The sequence below is a fragment of the Diplotaxodon limnothrissa genome, linkage group LG10 (assembly GCF_057381915.1).
Source record: "Diplotaxodon limnothrissa isolate DT_005_m linkage group LG10, D_limnothrissa_male_GT1.1, whole genome shotgun sequence".
In the NCBI taxonomy this organism is placed as follows: domain Eukaryota; kingdom Metazoa; phylum Chordata; class Actinopteri; order Cichliformes; family Cichlidae; genus Diplotaxodon; species Diplotaxodon limnothrissa.
In genome coordinates this window covers 8,793,939-8,813,284 of record NC_140605.1, presented here as the reverse complement: position 1 = coordinate 8,813,284, position 19,346 = coordinate 8,793,939, and the positions used below count along the sequence as shown (strand labels likewise).

Here is a 19,346-nt window from a genome sequence, read left to right as displayed (position 1 = left end):
AATAGAAGTTTGAGAAAATCTCCACATCGGGCTGCAGAAAATTCTGCATATTCGGGGAGATCTGACTCGTACAACGTCAGTGCCGCGTGTTCTTTTGAATTACTGAAAATAAAGATTGATTAGGAATCAACAGCATGCTGAATCGCTGTAGCAGAGAGGTTTTCCATCACACCGTGCAGCATCTCATTGGCAAGTGCACTTCACATACCAAAGTGGGCTACAGCTTATGATTAAATGGTCTGCAGGCGAAGCCTTTTTGTCTTTTTTTCCTTTTTTTTCTAGAGAGAGAGAGAGAGAGCTCTTTCTGAAGGCCAAAGTTAATGCAGTCATAGAAAGACTCTGATACACTCCCACGTGAAGTGGCCATGTGAGGAAAGCCCGGAGGGAGAAAATGCCTTGAATGAATTTGAGAGAGAGAAAGAGAGAGGCAGATAGAGGGGAAGTTCAAACATTACTGATCCTCAAATATCCTTTTGGTTTCTGGTTCAATTGGAATTTGGCAGTAAGTGTCTGCTAAAAGCTCCATTTTTGTTGCCCCTCCATTGCTGCTGAGCTTTTAGAGTTAGATGATGACAGATTGTGAGCTACCTGATATCCTTCATCATCCTCCCCAGTGGAGGTGTTTGTTCCACCCCGAGCAAGTCCTCCAGGACTAACAAACAGCCGGTGAGCTTGATGGACTACAGGGAGACATCTGCTCTGCTTGGCTTTCCCTTGCATATTGAAAACAACGTATTACAGTAAACAATCACCACGCAAACTGCGTCCTTTTAGTCCGACTATTAACCTCATGCACTTTGTGGTTATCAGGCCATTATATCAGCTCATCTTCATGAATTAGTGCTTAAATCTTACGGGGAGGTGAGTGAGTTTGTCAGCATGCATGCTTTCTTCAGGTTAGTATGCTGCTTTAGGCGACCCATGCTCAATATATCCTCAACAACACTGTCAAAATTGTGCTTCAAGCACCCTTGGGGATCAGCTCTGTTGTGTGCGCTCATGGGACAAGAGGGAAAGAAAATGTCTGAGCAGTGCAATCTGATTTGCGGTTGTGGGTGCAGCATTGCTCACAAAGTAATCTAGAGAATATCACCTCTTCTAAAAGTCCCTTTGAGGTCTGTCAAACTGCAGGTTGGCAGACGCGTTTGTGCATTGTGATGAGCTGATTTGGGATTGCCGTCGGCTGATTTCAGCTTGTCTCTGTCCTTCCTGCTGTAGACAGGTGGTTCCTAAGCTGGGGCCTCGGGGGACTTCTGGGAGTTAAAGAGGGTTTGCTGCAAAATGACACACAACAGTTATATTATTTTGTTATGTAGAAGTAAGGCCTAGAGAACAGTTGTGCCCACTCGAATAATTTCCTCCATCGCATAGTTCCTCCAAACTCAATGATCTCTCTTCTCATTCCCCAGCCTTTATTTGTTTGTTTCCTTGTTTCTCTTCTTATGCAATCATTTTCAGTCACTCAGACCATGAACTGTCATTTTCGATTTAGTCAGTGAAGAGTACGCAACTGGTACAGTCTTTACTGAGTCATTAGGAGAGTAGTTGGATATTATGATGTAAATCTTGTCAAACAATAAATATTTCAGTTTTATTTGCCTTGAAAAAAATCAGTTTAATCAGTGGGTTGTGATTAATTTGCTATCTGACTTTAACGTTTCAGATGAATGCGAGTAGGATGTTCAGGGATGCAGTTGACCCTGCAGCCGCTAGGGGGCGGTGTAGCTTTCACAAGCACACTCATACAGACCCTCTCCAGAACGGAAGATACCTCTCTTTGGTTAAAGCAACATGGTTTTACCTTACAGGCAATGTGAATGTAAACAAGTGACCCAGTTCTTCGCAGACGAACAACGTCTTATTAGCTAAAACACAGCAGCTGTTGTTTTGTCAAAGTAAGATGGCTCTCAGAGTGTGTGGTCGCTTTTTCAGAGACTCGGCTGTCCTCTCCAGGCGGCTCGCCGTGTCTGCTCGACAGGAAAGTGCGTCATGGTTTCTGACAGCGGGTCAGTGGAGACATTATTTTTCTGCTTATCGTTTATTTTGTTCATTTTTGAAAGGAGAAATATTTGAGGCTCGGGGTTAATACCAAATGGGGAAAAGTGAAATGTCACCTGTAGCTCGGAATGAATGAATGAATGCTAATACCATAGACATTATAATGACATCTACATGGATGAAGATGTCATTGCTGCTTTGATTAACTGTATAGACGCCGTGTAAAGGACCGTGAACAGACAGAAAATATGGCTGATAATTTGAGGCGGAAAAGATGAGCTATTGTTATCGATATGATATTATCTCAATGCTTTACCTGGGTTTTCTTACATGCTGAGAACTCAAAACTGGATTATAGATGGCAGACAGTTGGTGTCGTAAACCACCGCCTCTGTTCAAAGATGGTCGCTCACAGTGGACATAAATGGCTTCTTTCACTCCTCTTTCAAACCATCTGTCTTCTCTGTCCAAAATGTGAACATTGGCATCCTTGAAAGAGTGTCCTTTATCTTTAAGATGCAGATGGACTGCTGAGTCTTGTCCTATGGAGGTGGCTTTGAGAACCTTCACAGACACTTTTCTCACTACAGATGTTTTTTGACTGAAAAATGAGACGTTCTCCAACACGTCATTAAAACCTGCCATGTTGTTGTAAGACTGAGTCAGTCTGGCATCAGTCTGCAATTGATTGGGGTCAAGTTAGTAATAACATACAAGAAAGCGTGTCTGGAGCTGCTGTTGTTGTTACCTGTTGTTACCTACCGGCAAGCACTCACAAAAACTCTTGAATCCCTTTTTTCTAAAGGTACATGTTTAGATCATTACCAGTAAATAGCTGTAAGGTTAAAGCGCTTTGTAAGTGGATGACTCTTTCTGATACACCCTGTAATATATTTGTGCTGAGCAACCATCCTCTTCTATAGGAATATAACCAGCTGGCAGTCAACTGTGTCGAGTAGACTCAGTTGACAGTGTGTATTTGTTTCACACTGATTGGTTTACACTGTCATTTTTTTTTAATTGATACATTTTGTAAAATTTACTTTGAATTACGTAGGCTGTTCGCATCCCAGACCCAACCAATTCTGATTTTTATTTTTTTGAATACACCATCAAGTCAGTTAAACTTCTGAGATATTGATCTTTGTAGTTAGGTAGTAGAGGGGCTGTTAATCCGTCTTAAGAGTGTAGAGGAAAGTCCAGGAGAAAACCAGTTACTCTAGGACAGAGGTTCCCAAAGGGGGGAGGGGGGCGCAGAGCCATTGCAGGGGTGGTATGAAAGAAAAAAACAAAACAAAAAAGAACTCTTGGACACTGCTAGCATAATGGACAGGCTTTTGACGGGGCTCTCACACAAACGCAAAACAGGAGATTAAGCATCGCCAAATATGTTTCCAAACCAACTTCCTTCCAAGCCAAAGACTAGAAAATATGTTGAAGCATATCTTTCCTTTGGCTTCACCTGAACAAGTGCCAAGGTAAGGTATCCCCTGCAGAATTGGTTTGGACAAACAGTATCCCACATTCTCGATTTTTAGTTCACAAACACTTCTTGACTAACTACTCCTGACATTTTGGAGATGTTAGCTCTTTATAGAGTAAAATTACAGTGGGATAGAAATAATATCAGGCTGATCTGGCCACAATTTGTTCCCCCTGTCCAAATCACAGACAAACAGTATCCCACAGTTGTTTTTGTTTTTGAATCCATTTTGTCACAGAGAGGCATTTTTTGAAAAATGTGTTGATAGCAATGTTGAATATTATTACACAGGAAAAAAAAACTACACGTAAAATAATTACACCATGACCTCTCTGCCTTTCTAAATGGAGGGACAGTAACTGCGTGTGTGTATGTAAGCGTGTAAAACCTGCAGATAGTCAGATTAACAGTATTTTGTCTCTATATGCCATTCTGCAATTCATCTCATGTAAACAATAACGTGGCAGTGGCACACAGCGTGATGTGAAAAAAGGCACATACCTTTGACGTTGCGCGATGAACTCTGTATTCCTCGCAAAAGAGTTTTAAAAAATCTCAGTTTTCTGTGATTCGAAACACCGTTTACGTGTTGACGAAAGGCCCAAACGCACAGAAACAGCTGCGTTTTTCGAAAATACCCATGCAGGTGTGGATGTAGTGTAAAAGAGTTAGTAGTGTATTTTATTACTACCTGTAATTTATTGCAGTTTACTAGTATTTGCTTAATTGTTTACTAAATGTTTGAGGCGTGAAATAAACCGCAATGGAGTTTGAAAACAAAATATGGGCGTGTGTGGTTGGAGTATGTGTTTGTGCGGGGGGGCGGGGAACCACTACTCTAGGAGAACTGGACAGGGCTGTAGAAGGTCCATAAGCGATCACCAGGATCGGCATCTGCTCCATTTGTGTAAGGAGGAACAGGATGAGCTTCGCCAGAATGACCTGCTACAGCCTGCTGGTGTGAGTGTCTCTGACCACACAATCAAAAACAGACTACATAAGGTGGCCTGAGTACTGACATCCTCTGTTGGTCCCTATGATGTTGATCCTGATTGGATTTTGCCATCAGAATACCAGAATTGGCAGGTCATCACTGATGCCCTTTGCTTTTTAGAGATGAGAGCAGATTCACCCTGACCATATGTGACAGAGTCTGGAGAAGCCGTGGAGAACGTTATGCTGCCTGTAACATCGTTCAGTATAACCGGTTTGGTACTGGGTCAGTGATGGTCTGGGGATCCATATTGATGGAGGGACACAAAGACCTCTACAGGCTAGGCAACAGCACCATGATTGCCATTAGGTATCGGGATGAAATCCTCGGACATTGTCAGACCCTACTGCCCTAGTGCCCGGCCTCATGTAGTGAGAGTAGAGCAGTGAGTTTCTGGAAGATGATCCTGTTGATTTTGGTCCAGCTCAAGGAGGAATCCCCCCTCCTCTTACTATTAAAGTCCTTTCTTATTAAACTTTTGGAAAGCTGATTTTAAAAGTAGTTTAAATCATAAATTGATTACATTTATATTTGCTAGATAAAGTGAATCATTTCTCTCCTGCACAGTGCTAACAGGAGCAGCCTGAGACTTTATACCTCCACTAAGGCTCAAAATTCTCTGCAAAAGTAACAACAAATTGCTTGTTAACACATTTCTCCATAAAAGTGCTTGTTATCCAAAACGACTTTTAAAAGCTGCAGTTTTGGGGGTAAGACAGCACAAAAATCTTGGAGTTACAGTGGGGCAAAAAAGTATTTAGTCAGCCACCGATTGTGCAAGTTCCCCCACCTAAAATGATGACAGAGGTCAGTAATTTGCACCAGAGGTACACTTCAACTGTGAGAGACAGAATGTGAAAAAAAAAAATCCATGAATCCACATGGTAGGATTTGTAAAGAATTTATTCGTAAATCAGGGTGGAAAATAAGTATTTGGTCAATAACAAAAATACAACTCAATACTTTGTAACATAACCTTTGTTGGCAATAACAGAGGTCAAACGTTTACTATAGGTCTTTACCAGGTTTGCACACACAGTAGCTGGTATTTTGGCCCATTCCTCCATGCAGATCTTCTCGAGAGCAGTGATGTTTTGGGGCTGTCGCCGAGCAACACGGACTTTCAACTCCCGCCACAGATTTTCTATGGGGTTGAGGTCTGGAGACTGGCTAGGCCACTCCAGGACTTTCAAATGCTTCTTACAGAGCCACTCCTTTGTTGCCCGGGCGGTGTGTTTTGGATCATTGTCATGTTGGAAGACCCAGCCTCGTTTCATCTTCAAAGTTCTCACTGATGGAAGGAGGTTTTGGCTCAAAATCTCACGATACATGGCCCCATTCATTCTGTCCTTAACACGGATCAGTCGTCCTGTCCCCTTGGCAGAAAAACAGCCCCATAGCATGATGTTTCCACCCCCATGCTTCACAGTAGGTATGGTGTTCTTGGGATGCAACTCAGTATTCGTCTTCCTCCAAACACAACGAGTTGAGTTTATACCAAAAAGTTCTACTTTGGTTTCATCTGACCACATGACATTCTCCCAATCCTCTGCTGTATCATCCATGTGCTCTCTGGCAAACTTCAGACGGGCCTGGACATGCACTGGCTTCAGCAGCGGAACACGTCTGGCACTGCGGGATTTGATTCCCTGCCGTTGTAGTGTGTTACTGATGGTGACCTTTGTTACTTTGGTCCCAGCTCTCTGCAGGTCATTCACCAGGTCCCCCCGTGTGGTTCTGGGATCTTTGCTCACCGTTCTCATGATCATTTTGACCCCACGGGATGAGATCTTGCGTGGAGCCCCAGATGGAGGGAGATTATCAGTGGTCTTGTATGTCTTCCATTTTCTGATGATTGCTCCCACAGTTGATTTTTTCACACCAAGCTGCTTGCCTATTGTAGATTCACTCTTCCCAGTCTGGTGCAGGTCTACAATACTTTTCCTGGTGTCCTTCGAAAGCTCTTTGGTCTTGGCCATGGCGGAGTTTGGAGTCTGACTGTTTGAGGCTGTGGACAGGTGTCTTTTATACAGATGATGAGTTCAAACAGGTGCCATTCATACAGGTAACGAGTGGGGGACAGAAAAGCTTCTTACAGAAGACGTTACAGGTCTGTGAGAGCCAGAGATTTTCCTTGTTTGAGGTGACCAAATACTTATTTTCCACCCTAATTTACGAATAAATTCTTTACAAATCCTACCATGTGGATTCATGGATTTTTTTTTCACATTCTGTCTCTCACAGTTGAAGTGTACCTCTGGTGCAAATTACTGACCTCTGTCATCATTTTAGGTGGGGGAACTTGCACAATCGGTGGCTGACTAAATACTTTTTTGCCCCACTGTATGTGATGATGTATGGTTTATTTTGTGAACTGTTTTTTTTTTTGGGGGGGGGGGGGGGGGAGGCAGGGCAGGAGAGGGTTTGGACAAAGAAAATCTGAATGCGTCACTATTCTGTGTCATATTAACATCCCAGTAAGAATAATCAGTCAGTCAGCTTGCGGGCCAGCTGGCAGTGAAGTGATGGAGATTTTGATGTCTTTACAGGAAATGCTGCCTGCAGCCGTGGAGGGGGGAACGGATTTATCTTCACTCCTGCTTGTTTTATTACATCAGAGGCATTTCTCAGCAGACTGATGAAAGGCAAAGCAGCAGAGGCAGACGGCAACATTTATCGCCTTCCAGCCTCAGTTCCGCCAGACAGCGGTAACCAGACCACTGCCTCAGAGATTTACATCTCTAAATTTGCCTGATCATTCCAACTCAGCCTTTTTCCAAAAATTGCACATGTCATCCTTCTGTCGTGTTTATGGTCTGTCTAATGTTTAGTGTTGTGTCTTTTTAGGTGAACAGTTGTCTCTGTTAATGAAACATCCAGATCAACCTGAAAACTCAAAGGTTTTGAAAGTGGCTATAATAGGTGCCCCAAATGCTGGGAAATCCACATTGTCCAATCAGCTCCTTGGCAGAAAGGTTTTTGTTTTTGTTTTTAAAAAATCTTTACTCTGTAAAATATTTGTCTTATTTCTCACCTTCTAAAATCTGTAATCTTGTCTTAAAGGTGTTTGCTGTGTCCAAGAAAGTACACACTACACGGTCACGTGCACTGGGCGTCCTAACAGAGGAAGACACACAGATAGTACGAACCTTTTTGCTTCCTTTCTGTTTTAATCCAGGAATGTTGCTCAGAAGTTATATCCCTTTGTCAATAAATTGTTTGTTTTTTGTAGATCTTGCTTGATACTCCTGGTCTTACTACTCCATCAAAGGTCAAAAGGTGCTTTTCCCATTTAGATATTACTCAAGTCTGTCTCCCTCTGGTTTTATTCTGCTGTGTAATACATGAATAAATTCTGTCTTCAAAGACACCAGCTGGAGAAGTCTTTACTTGTGGATCCCTGGAACACGGTCAAAGAAGCTGACCTAAGTATGATATATTCACTCTGGGTCATTTATTAACCGCAATTGAGCAGTCTCTATTTTTTTATTATTATTCTTTGTGCTGATCTAATGTGAACAGTGGTGCGCAGTGCTCCCTTTTAAATGCTTATAATTGCATTTCCAGTGGTAGTCATGGTGGATGTGGCAGACAAATGGATGTGCAGCAGGCTCGACTTTGAGGTGCTGAAATGCCTGGCCCAGCACCCGGATATTCCGGCAGTCCTAGTCCTGAATAAGGTACTTTTTGCTGGAGTAAAATGTGCATGTTTCGCATGATTCATAAAAGCAGAAACTACAAGGCAGGAAGAAATCTGATTGATAAAAGCTTATGTAGTAATGTAGTCTAGCCTTTCTCTTGTATGAATGCCTCATATTGTAACCTCTTGACAAGTACTTAGTAATAACTGTAGTTATACCACCTCACATGCTTGTTTATAACTATTTAAAACAAGCAGTATTTGCAGGGATAGTAGCAGTTAATGTACTGTACACTTTACAAGAAGCACTTTTTTGCCTATAACATCCTAATTCATTATTATTATTGAAGCTAAAAGCTAAAGCTGGCATCATTCAGTGTTTGTGTCACTGTCACCAAACCAAATAAAGAGCCCAAAATCAGTTCATCTCACAGTAGCTTCTAGTTTCAGAATCATGTCAGTGGCCTTCCATCCCAAACCCCACAGGATGATTAAAAAAAAAAAGAAAATACAAGAATTTACAGCAGCAGGGAAAGGTCATTAAGTACAATGTTGCTGCCAATATGTGTTTATGTTACAGCTTTGTTCCTTTCATTAGGTTTGTCCACAGTAAGGAATAATATGGGATTCATTGCAGTGAATTCCACTGCAGTGATTAATTCAAATCACTCGATAATAGAAAATCCTCAATGCAAAGTTTTTTGTTTGGTGCTTTGTGTAATCCACGACTCTGTAGCGCTCAGTTAGAGCAAAGAGGTGGAGCTGTTACGGAGACCGTGAGCTCAGGTGGAGTGAAAGAAAAGGGTTTTCTAGTGTACAGAATAGCAGCGCTTGTTACTGTAATTGCCATAAAGTCCTTTACTGGGAAAAAGCTGGCTTGAGTCCTTAACCAAACCGCCTGTTCAACAAGCTCCAATGTGAAGAAAAGCGAGCTTTGTAGCTGCTCTCATCCACCGCTGATTGTTTTACACAGAGAATATCTGAAGCAAAGCTACAGAAGTTAAAGTGCACATAAGCAGGGGTGAGTCTAAAGGGGGGCATGGGGTGCACGAGACCATATTTATTTCAAGACTTTAGTAACACTGTTTTGCAGATTATATAATATATAATATATGCACACACAAAAACTGTCAACTGTTTACCTCCTGCTTGTGTAACTAAGCCTTCTAAGAAGAAAGAGTGAGCTTGCATCTATACCTAATTTTATTTGACATTACTGTAGTTATGATTATTTATTTTTGCATCTAAGATTGTTTTTAATATGGCAGGTAAATACCTAAATGCTTTGCTTTTTTATAGATACTGTATGCAAGTATTAAAACACTTCAGTCTAAAATAGAAACCAATGAGCAGTTCATTTTAAAAGAGCTATGTTTTTCTCTTGAGTATTTATTATTGCTCAAAAGTATTTTTACCCGATTGCTTAATTAAACAATCGATAAAACGCTCTCTTACTGCAAGAATTAAAGGTTTTAATTGACTTTTCAAGTGTTGTCGGAGTTGGATGTAGGAACTACTACTTTCTTTCTACAGAGCTACAACTGCCAAACAGAGCAAGTGTGCATGTGGCTGCCTTTACAGTTTCCATCACCGTGATAGTATAAAGAAAATAGTTCCTGCATGAAAAGGCGATAATGTTTGCATATTTTATTTTATTTTAAGGTGGACCTCATGAAGGCTAAAGATAGACTGCTGGATATCACGGCTCAGTTGACGTGTGGAGTGGTGAATGGATGCAAAATGCGGATCAGGCCAGTGATCAAGCCCCCGTGGGCAGAGAAAAGATCAGAAAGGGCTTCAGAGGGTGAGGAAAACGCAGAACCTGAGGATGGGAGTGAGCCGACCTCTGCGCTGAGCAAAGAACAGCTGAAGACACTGAGAAACCAGCAGGGCTGGCCTCACTTCAAGGACGTGTTCATGCTGTCGTCAGTGGACAGAGAGGACGTGGACACTCTGAAGGTAAATGTTATATGACCACATCAAGATGCACTGTAATGTTCATGTGGTATAACTGTGTTCTGTTTTTCTGTTCTTAAAGAGCTACTTCATGGTTGCTGCCAAGCCAGGATCATGGCAATATCACAGTGAAGTCCTGACTGACCAAAGTCCAGAGGAGGTCTGCACTAACATCATCAGAGAGAAGCTTCTGGAGTATCTGCCCCAGGAAGTGCCCTATTCAATGACACAGGTGACTAATGAACCAGTGAACTCTCTGAAGTCACATGTGACCGTAAGCTGACAGCAAACTGCACTCGTCACATCTGGCTGCACTGATTAAAGCCTATTTAAAGAGCTTCATACTTGCTTCCATTCTACATGTTGACATGTGCTTGATGCAGCTGTTTGTTGCTGCTTCTAAAGAAACCCAAGGGTCATTTTTGAATACACCATTATAAAATCTGTCATTACAGAATCGCACAACCATGTCAAAGGCGTACTGTGGGCTTGATTAGTTATTAGCAGCTCTTGGAGTTATGCGACATGAGTTTCTCTCCGCACAGAATATATTATCTGCTCTTGCTTTGACTCTGCTGCCATTTTTAAAAACTTTATTTGCCTAATGTGTGAAGAATACATTTCTAAGATCAAAATGTCTCTATTTTTTAGTCTGTTGAACTCTGGCAAGATGGAGAAGATGGAGTGCTGGATATTTCTGTGAAACTTTACACAAAGAAAGAAACCCACATGGTAAGCATTCTCACCCTTTATTGGGCTTTTATCACGTGCATCTGTGTTAGTGAAGTGCTGTACTTGGCCTGCATACCAAATGAGACAACCGTAAACGTGCTGTATGTCCATGTAGTTGTTTGAAATCACTCTTTTTTTTTTCTTTCTTTTTTTCTTTTTTTTTATTCCCAGAAACATCTAGTGTAAAACTAGTACAGTATTTCATAAAAAGAACCTCACACCAACAATCAAACATGCTGGTGGTAGTGTGATGCGTCTGGGGCCACTGTTCTGCTTCAGCAGCTGGATAACTTGCCATAGTTCACCTCTAAATGTCTCAAAAAGAAAAAAAAAAAAAAAATGAAGGTTTTGGAGTGGTTTAGTCAAAGTGTTGAATCCAGTTGGCATGCTTTGAGGTTTCTTCCTGTTAACAGAGTTTTTTCTTCCCACTTTCGCCACAGTGCTTGCTCATAGGGGCTCAAATGATTGTTGGGTTTTCCTCTGTATGCGTTATTGTAGGGTCTACCTTACAATATAAAGCACCTTGAGGCAACTGATGTTGGGATTTGGCGCTGTGTAAATAACTTTTAATTACTTCCGCATGCTTTAGCAAGAGTTGCATATTTTGAGTATTGATGGGAAGTCAATTCCTTGAAAGTACTTTTGTGTTCAGTGGTGTGACCACATCTACTGCAGTATCCATATAATCACATAGCCAGGACAGCCATCCATCTGTTTTCTTAACACTTTATCCAACTTTGGGTCAAAGGGGTGATTGCAGTCGTGCTGCCCACTACTAGGATCAACTCTTTATTTCTACTTCTGTGTGTGGACATGTAATTTAATGATAGGCTGCCATTCTGAAGTGTCAGTGCATGCTGGGCTGAAAGAAGTGAAATCTTTACCTCTCTTACTGACACCTGTAGCCTCTCTGATGGCTTCTGGTATTTGTTTGCCACGTATCTCCAAAAATTCTTTTTCCTTGTGTTTTTAACTCATAAATATTAGAGCAGCCTTTCTAAGCCATGCATTTTTAACGACAGGGAATATTTGAAGCTACGTCTGTTGTGCTGAAAATGTTTCAAGGTCGGTGACCTCCAAGAAAAGTTATGAAGATCATCGCTGTTCTTCACAGTTTGCATGTCACACAGGAATGATTCAAGAAATGTAGAGGTAGAACTCGAATCAGTAACTGACCAATAAACACTGAATTTAGTGTTTTTCCTGACACAAAGCTACTTTTTACCCATGCATGCAACCATACATGGGTGAAACCAAAGACCAGAGATATAAAGGACACTGACTGATTTATAGAGGTTTTAATCAAATGAGGTAACGATATAAAGATATGAATAATCAGCATCTTGAATCACAAATGTTTCATATTTGACAAGTTCATTTTCCTGCAGTTTTGATATGACGCTGAGGTTATGATGCTCGTCTAAACTTTTCCTGAAGGAAACTATTCTTCCGTAAATGAAATAAAACCTTTCATGTGCTCAGTGGTGCCTGATGCTGATGTTTCTGTTTCTATTGTGTGCGTAGAGGATGGTGATCGGCACAGCTGGACAGATGGTAGCGCGGATCGCACAAGAAGCGAGCGAAGACCTGAGCAGAGTATACCTGAGGGAAGTCAGGTTGAAGCTCTCAGTCAAGCTGAAAAAGTGAAAATGGATGAAGGACTTGCAATAGGAAGAGAAAAGGACAGACCTCTCATCATGAGTTTGATATGGCGCTGTAACTTAACATATAAAATCTTCTCAGACCCAGAACTCCTTTGACCTGACACCTCTCTGAAGAAAAGGAATTCTACTATAAATTGTGACTTTTGCAGCCTCCATTCATCCCGTGCATTATTAAAGCTTTTACATAGAGATGTTACAGAATGCGGTTCATAGATTGATGTTGAAGTGCAAAGAGCACCTTGGTTTTTCTGCAAAAAACCAAAGTGTTGATTAAATGCAGCTTCCACAAGCCACAGAGCCCCCACCCCCACCCGAATTATTATTATTTTTTTATTATTATTGTTATTAAGCAGTGATATATTTTCAGTAACAAACATGACATAGACTCCCATCAAATGAGTGTTTTGACACAAGTTTGACAGTGTGCTCATGGCTGAGCAGGTTTGGCGAGCTGTGAAAAAGCCCATGGTTTATCTTTGGCTCTCAGAGCTTTTTACTTGGCGGGCGCCTCGTGCAAACACGGGCTGTAGATAAACTGAAGCAGGACCTGCGCAGTCATGTTCACTCAAATGTCCCTGATGTACCATCCAACCCTGTTCCCTCCACTCCCACATCACTTTAGCCTCCTCCACTGCCTTTGAAGTGTGGCCATCCATCCCTGCAACTATCACTTTTTTGTTCTACTTCTTTCTTCCTTTTTCTCCCCCCCTCTCACCTCCCTTCTCTGCTTCCCACTTCTCCCTCCTTCTGCTTTTTTGGCTCTTATAAAGCCCAGCTTTGCCCCTGAGGGCTGAATTGTCTCCCTAATGGATGGCAAAATGGAGCACTAACCTGATGCTAAAATGGGTCAGATAATGGTGATTAGATTCATTCCTGCTGCCTGTGAGTTAACTTGACGGTTACTCTATTCGGGGCATCTTGATGAATAACCAGCTAGTGGCCTTAAGCAGGGGAGGGAGGGAGAGGCCTCGAATGTCTCTCAGAAGCTGTGTCAGCCCCTCAAGCTCCCCCTACTCTCAAAAACAGCTGCTTCCCAGTGATTAGACAAGCCCGTTGCACAGCAGAGATCGCCACTTTGACAAGCCGACAGCAGTTGGGAAATATTTAAACCGATGCACGTCGGCCAGGGAAGGAAAGCAATTCCTCAAACACAATCAGTTTAAAGTGCTGATATGCTGCACCGAGATGAACAAAAAACAATGAGAAGCTTATTTAAGAACCATCTGCTTTATTTCATATGCACCTATTTAAAAAAAAAAAAAAAAAAAAAAAAAAAAAAAAAAAAAAGGGAAATACCCGCCAGGAGCTTGTGAGTGACACATCCCGGTCTAGATGACATTGAGAGAAGGCTGTAGAACCCTTACCATTACTAAAACTCAGTAATGGTAACGGTTTGACAGCCTCCCTCAGAGTGTTCAGGCTCAGTTACAGTGTTGGTGTGCTGATAGCAGCGGAGGGGGAATGAAACCCTGGATAGTACATCATCTATACTGTAGTGTCTCTTTTTTAAACTTACAGTATAAGATGATATCCTGTCCAGGGCACAAGACAGAACCATGAGCAGGGAGTCCCTGTAGTTTGTAATCTGCAAGAACAAGGAGGATAACTGTTAGAGTAGAACAACCAATTAAAATGTTTGTAATATGAAATCTGTTTTGTATTTAAATTAAAAGAAAGGGATCCTGTCGCAGAGCCTCCAGGCCTCAGTTACCACATCTCTGTCACATACTCGCCTCTTTGCCTTCAGTGTGTGTCATCGTCTGGTCTCCTTACTGGTCCCTGTGTTGGGTTCCAGCACTTAAAGGCCCCACTCTGGCTCATTAACATATTGTGATGACATCTGGGGTGGACCAGACTGTACTTTTTTTTTCTTCTTATCTCTGTCCAACCTGATTGCCTCTGTCAAGTGATGGCCCACACCCTTTCTACACCCAGCTGGACTCAAAACACACACAAATACTATTTTTCTTTTAAAAACATACAGTAGGGGAATAATGCACGCGACATATATTCAAGTGTTTGTTGAAGGAAAAAACTGATTATCGTCTACAACAGCTTTTATGGCTAATTTTCTGCCAGATCTTTCACATATTTCAAAAAATATTCCTTGAATATTTTTGATTTGTTATTCAGAATATATGTTATTCTTTCATTTGCCATTCATTGTCTTGTCCAATGGGATTAGGGATTTTATTGTCCCCAAATAATGCATTTAGGTTTTTGGTGTTTAATGCAGTGGGTTCATTTTTCTTCACAGTTACACATACAAAAGGCTGGATAAGCCGCGCACAAAGGTTTGGGTCCAGGGGAATTTCTTTTAAAATAATTTTCACATGTTGCTCTGACCTCTTGCCAAAATGTCCTGCACTGCAAAAGCAGTAGTCTCATTTAGTGCACATATCATTTGGCAGGAGCATATGTTCACTTTACCCAGGTATGTCAGTCTGCGGTATGAACTCTGTGACATAAGTAGGCGTCCAATCTTCTGCTGACATTTCAGTTTCAAAATGTTCTAGTGAGCAGATTCTAAAACAACGCCTGCGATTGGTGGCGACCTTGCTGGGACGTCCACACCTGTGAAAACTGCCTTTAATTTTTTTCCCACTTATGAATAATCTTTCTCACTGTAGAATGATGGACTTCAAATTCTTTGGAAAGGTTAAAAAAGATTGATGAGCAGCAACAATTGCTTCTGTCGTGTTTTGTAATTCAGCCGAGGTTGAATCTGAGTCATTTTCAGATTTGCTAAAGACCACACCATTTGTTTTATTACGTCCAGATATATAAAACTTTATGATGACTGTTTGAAAAACTGCTTTAAGATCTTCTAACTTGGATATCCCATGCTTTCGATTCAGTTCTTTGAAGGACATCATAACATCTTGACTCATTTTAAGTACTTTGGAAATGCTAAAGTTTAAATTTAGCAGCGTTTTTTCCTGTGGTAAGAAAATTGTTTACCCGCTTTGAGACAAAGAGTCCTGGTTTTTAAAATATTTTCTGCCTTCACTGCATTTGCGGCCTTTTCACTGTGTCTAAATATGTGGGGAGAGGTAGTTTTTGACCTTAAGATTGCACATGAAATTTAAAAAAATAAAGGTATAATAGACTTAAGCTGTGCAGCCCAGTCATACAATGATGGGTCTAGACATTCTTCACCCCCAGAATCAAAAGACAAGTGTAATTATATTCTAATATGATGAACTGCAACATTGCAAAAGTTAGGCTCCTTTTTCTTTCTCGCTAAGCAGTATAAACTTTCAATTATATACTTCATCAATTTAAGGACTTTTAGAAGAACTACATGTTTCTCATTTTCCCAAATGTTCCTCCATCTCACCAATGTTAATTGTTAGTTTTGACCTTTCTCTGTCACACATGGCTAATTGCAAGAATTCAAGCAGTCAGCCAATGCAAGGTATCTCCTGTCATTTATTAAAAAAAATAAATAAAAAAAAGCTTGGAACTTTATCTCGCCGCATAGTAATAAATCGAATGCTCGCCATCTCTACAATCCTCTGAATCTCATATACTTTGGATTTATGTGCAATGGTTTGGAATTTAATGCCACGATATGTCAGCTGATGTCATGTTATCTGACTTATTAAACGGGCTCTATTCCTCTTTCTCACGCTTAGCTAGATTGCGGGATATGGAGAGCTGAGATGTAATTTTTTATTAGATATGCCACATACACGCCGAACATCAAATTCACAGTGTCAAATTATGGCTGGACTGTGATCGAGCGGGTTGCCTGCTGTGGTTTGTCTTTAATCCCTGACAGTTTGTCTGCATCCCTTCAAAACAGACTGTTTTTCAGGAGAAAATTAGTCTTCCTGGGGGGTTTAGCTGTCTCTTGCTCCTCGTGTAGAAACTCGTTGAATTCCAAGTTCAAAATTGGTGCAAAAGCTTGTTAAGCTGTAAATGACTCTGGTGGGAGTCATGTAGTGCAGGATGTATGCAGGAATACATAATGTACACCACATCTTTTTCAGGTGTAGGGACTCCTCAAGCAGCACTGATGAAAGCACTAGTTCCAAAACCAAGTTATTCATATAGAAAAACACTATTCACCCCTATTTTAAGGGCGGGTTCATTTATCATAGCTCAATGTGTACCTACAGAGGGAATACCTAATATTTTGAACCAAATCTAATCATTCAATTCAGTAACTACGTGCATGCCGTGTATGAACCCTGGGAGCACGTTAGGTGGAACGTGACAGTTGCCATGGTAAAACACTCCCTAGTTAGGGTGTGGGATCTGGCGGGGGGTGTGAGAGGTGAGATAAAGATGGAGGTATTACTATCTGGGGTTTGCTTTGCCTTGAGCTCTTTATCTGCTGTAGAAATGCTTCTACTCCTTCTACAACTTTCCATTTGCATGCATAGATAAGCTTTTTTTTTATTCTCCAGCACTCATTAGCACAACAGGGAATGATGCCTTTATTGTGCCACAAATTTGGTTTTGAATCTTTACATGATTGGAGGAAATTTGCTGGAAGTTTTATTAAAATGTTAGCTCAAAGAAAATTGTAAAGTAAAGATACAACCCCCCCCCCCCCCCCCCTTGCCAATCCCCAATGCAATGGTAAATGCATTGGGGACTGCAGGCAGGCTAATTAACAGCGATGGAATTTGGAAATAATAGAGAGATTTTCTGATTCACAGATTTATTTTTATTATGAACAGAAGGTAGTTCCATCAGAGATATGAAACATCTGGCCAGTGGTCACATTACTGAAGGTTTCTAAGTGGGACTCCAAACGGGGCTCTGTTTGGGTTTGACTCCTTATAAAAGGTTCTGAAGATTCTTGGCCTGTGATTACTGAGTGCGTGACATGCTGAAATATTCTGGCAAGTTTAGCATTTGTGTGTTCAGTTATATTAAAGCACCAGAAGGTGAGATGGGAGATTTATTTAAGTACTGGAGAACAATTTGGAGGAACTTCAGATTAAGGGTTTTGTATTAAGGTGCTTAAATCTAATGCACTGTTGGAGATTAGATCATTTTCCCAGCCACACTAGTTTTTGACTTCTTAGATTAAAGTTAGAGAAGTGAATAAAAATGTGTGCTGCTGAGCTTTGATCTACTTTCTTCTTCCATTAATCGTTCTACAGTCCTTTTAATCCTACAGCCTGACCCATAGACTGGAAACCACAGAAGTGAAGTACCTGAATGTATATGATCTCAGGAATTCGCATGATAAGGTGGGGCCAGGTTTCACAATGAACTCACCCGAAACTCTGGCTGATTGGGACCCACACCCAGTTTCACACCTTGGCTCAGGCGATTAGAGGATCATCAGGGGGTCCTTTTGTCCCTCTGTGGGAGGATACTCCCACTAGGTTTATATCTGGGACTCTCCACCATTTGACCTTAGAACTGAAGAAGCTTCTCGGATGAGAGGTGAAACGTCTTCAAGTAACTTAAAGAAGTCCAGACGCTTTTCTTTGCAAGCTCCTTTGACCTGAATGTATATGATTGGTTGAACTAGCTCTATCTCGGCACTGTTGTACATGGTCATTTGCATCATAGTTAATCTAACAGCATCGCACATTAGAGAAGGATATTTTAGTCAGAGCTTGATATGTAAATAAAAATTACACATTTGTCCAAATTTGCAGGATTTCAGTCTTTATTATTACATTGTGTACTTTGATTTGAAGTACATCCCCTGGAGTTTTTTTTTTTTAACCAGACATTTGGACAAATAAATATCAGATCCCTTTTGAAAAGGCAACTACAGAAATGGGTAATATAAAACCTTTATTTGTCACACCTCAGGATGTTAGAATCAGGGCTTCCAGATTAGGTGGTAAAGATCTGAAGTTAGAAGTTAGAGATAGACATGGAGGTATGTGTAGCGTCATCGTGCCGAGATCTTAAGTCTTTCTTAAGCCTTCCGAGAAAAGGATGTGGTTGCCTATGAGTCTGGCAAATGGTAATTATATAAAATGATATATTTAAAATGAATGATCCCCCTGTGGGGAAAATCCTTTACAAATGGTCTAGATTTAAAACTACTGCACATTTGCCCTGGACTGGCAGCCCCAGCAACTGTAGTCCAAAAGCAGACTGTCTGATGCTTGCAGTCAGTTGATTTAATTATGAACTCTTCATTATATCTAAAGATCTAAAGAAGAAAAATAACAGATTAGAATTCTAATTTTTTGCAGCTGAAGGAATTCTGAGTGGTGAACAAAGTCAGTAAACTAATGTCAGCGGGTTGCAAAATACCTACAAACAGTTATAACAGTTAATGATAAGCTTGTTGAGTAAGTGGCTGGCAAGCAGAAAACAGCTTCTATCTTTAACCATCTATTTTAAAGAGTATTTGCTTGTTCAAGTAGCCTACTGTATAAAAGGACCTGACCACTGAGAAACATGAGGACCATGTATCCTGTAAGGACCATTTGCACAACAATTATATGTATCATGTGATTAGACCTGGAAAACTACGTAAAATTGTAGAGACTTGTAACCTGCCCCACCACTACCACCAACACACACTGACACAGGTCAAGGAAAATGCCAGGCAGCATTGTAAGGTCCCAACACCAAAAATATTTTGTTGTCGCAGACTGCTTTTTTTTTTTTTAAATGACAAATAACAAAAGCAGTGTCTCTTAAAACAATTGCATAAAATAACTCCCCATTAACTGACTTAAAGTGGACATGACATGATTGGCTGTCCCTCACAAACAAACGTTTGGGCACAATACTGTTAAAATCTGATTTGACGTAACTTTAGCTACATTTTACAGTTTGCATAGAAGCTTAAATTTCTGTATAATCTCAATATTCAGTCACACCTTGTAAGTTAACAATAATAGTAATTGTGTTGCACTTTTAATGAATTTTCATCTAAATAATATC

The 19,346-nt window shown here is 40.8% G+C and overlaps 1 protein-coding gene across 1 annotated transcript; it reads left to right on the top strand.

The window, feature by feature from the left end:
* The first annotated feature begins 1,787 nt into the window (after positions 1-1,787).
* Positions 1,788-14,553, top strand: eral1 (Era-like 12S mitochondrial rRNA chaperone 1). The gene is made up of 11 exons (XM_085363385.1): positions 1,788-2,006; positions 7,025-7,183; positions 7,323-7,450; positions 7,539-7,616; positions 7,708-7,754; positions 7,843-7,904; positions 8,043-8,155; positions 9,778-10,074; positions 10,154-10,303; positions 10,723-10,803; positions 12,328-14,553. Exons 1-11 carry the CDS (start codon positions 1,901-1,903, stop codon positions 12,448-12,450), a joined length of 1,344 nt encoding a protein of 447 aa, XP_085219511.1. The 5' UTR covers positions 1,788-1,900; the 3' UTR covers positions 12,451-14,553.
* The last annotated feature ends 4,793 nt before the right edge of the window (positions 14,554-19,346 follow it).

Coding starts and splice junctions, on each gene's coding strand:
- eral1 (XM_085363385.1), top strand. CDS start 1,901: ATGGCTCTCAGAGTGTGTGGTCGCTTTTTCAGAGACTCGGCTGTCCTC. Junction 7,755..7,842: donor ACTCCATCAAAGGTCAAAAG/GTGCTTTTCCCA, acceptor CTGTCTTCAAAG/ACACCAGCTGGAGAAGTCTT. Junction 8,156..9,777: donor CAGTCCTAGTCCTGAATAAG/GTACTTTTTGCT, acceptor TTTTATTTTAAG/GTGGACCTCATGAAGGCTAA.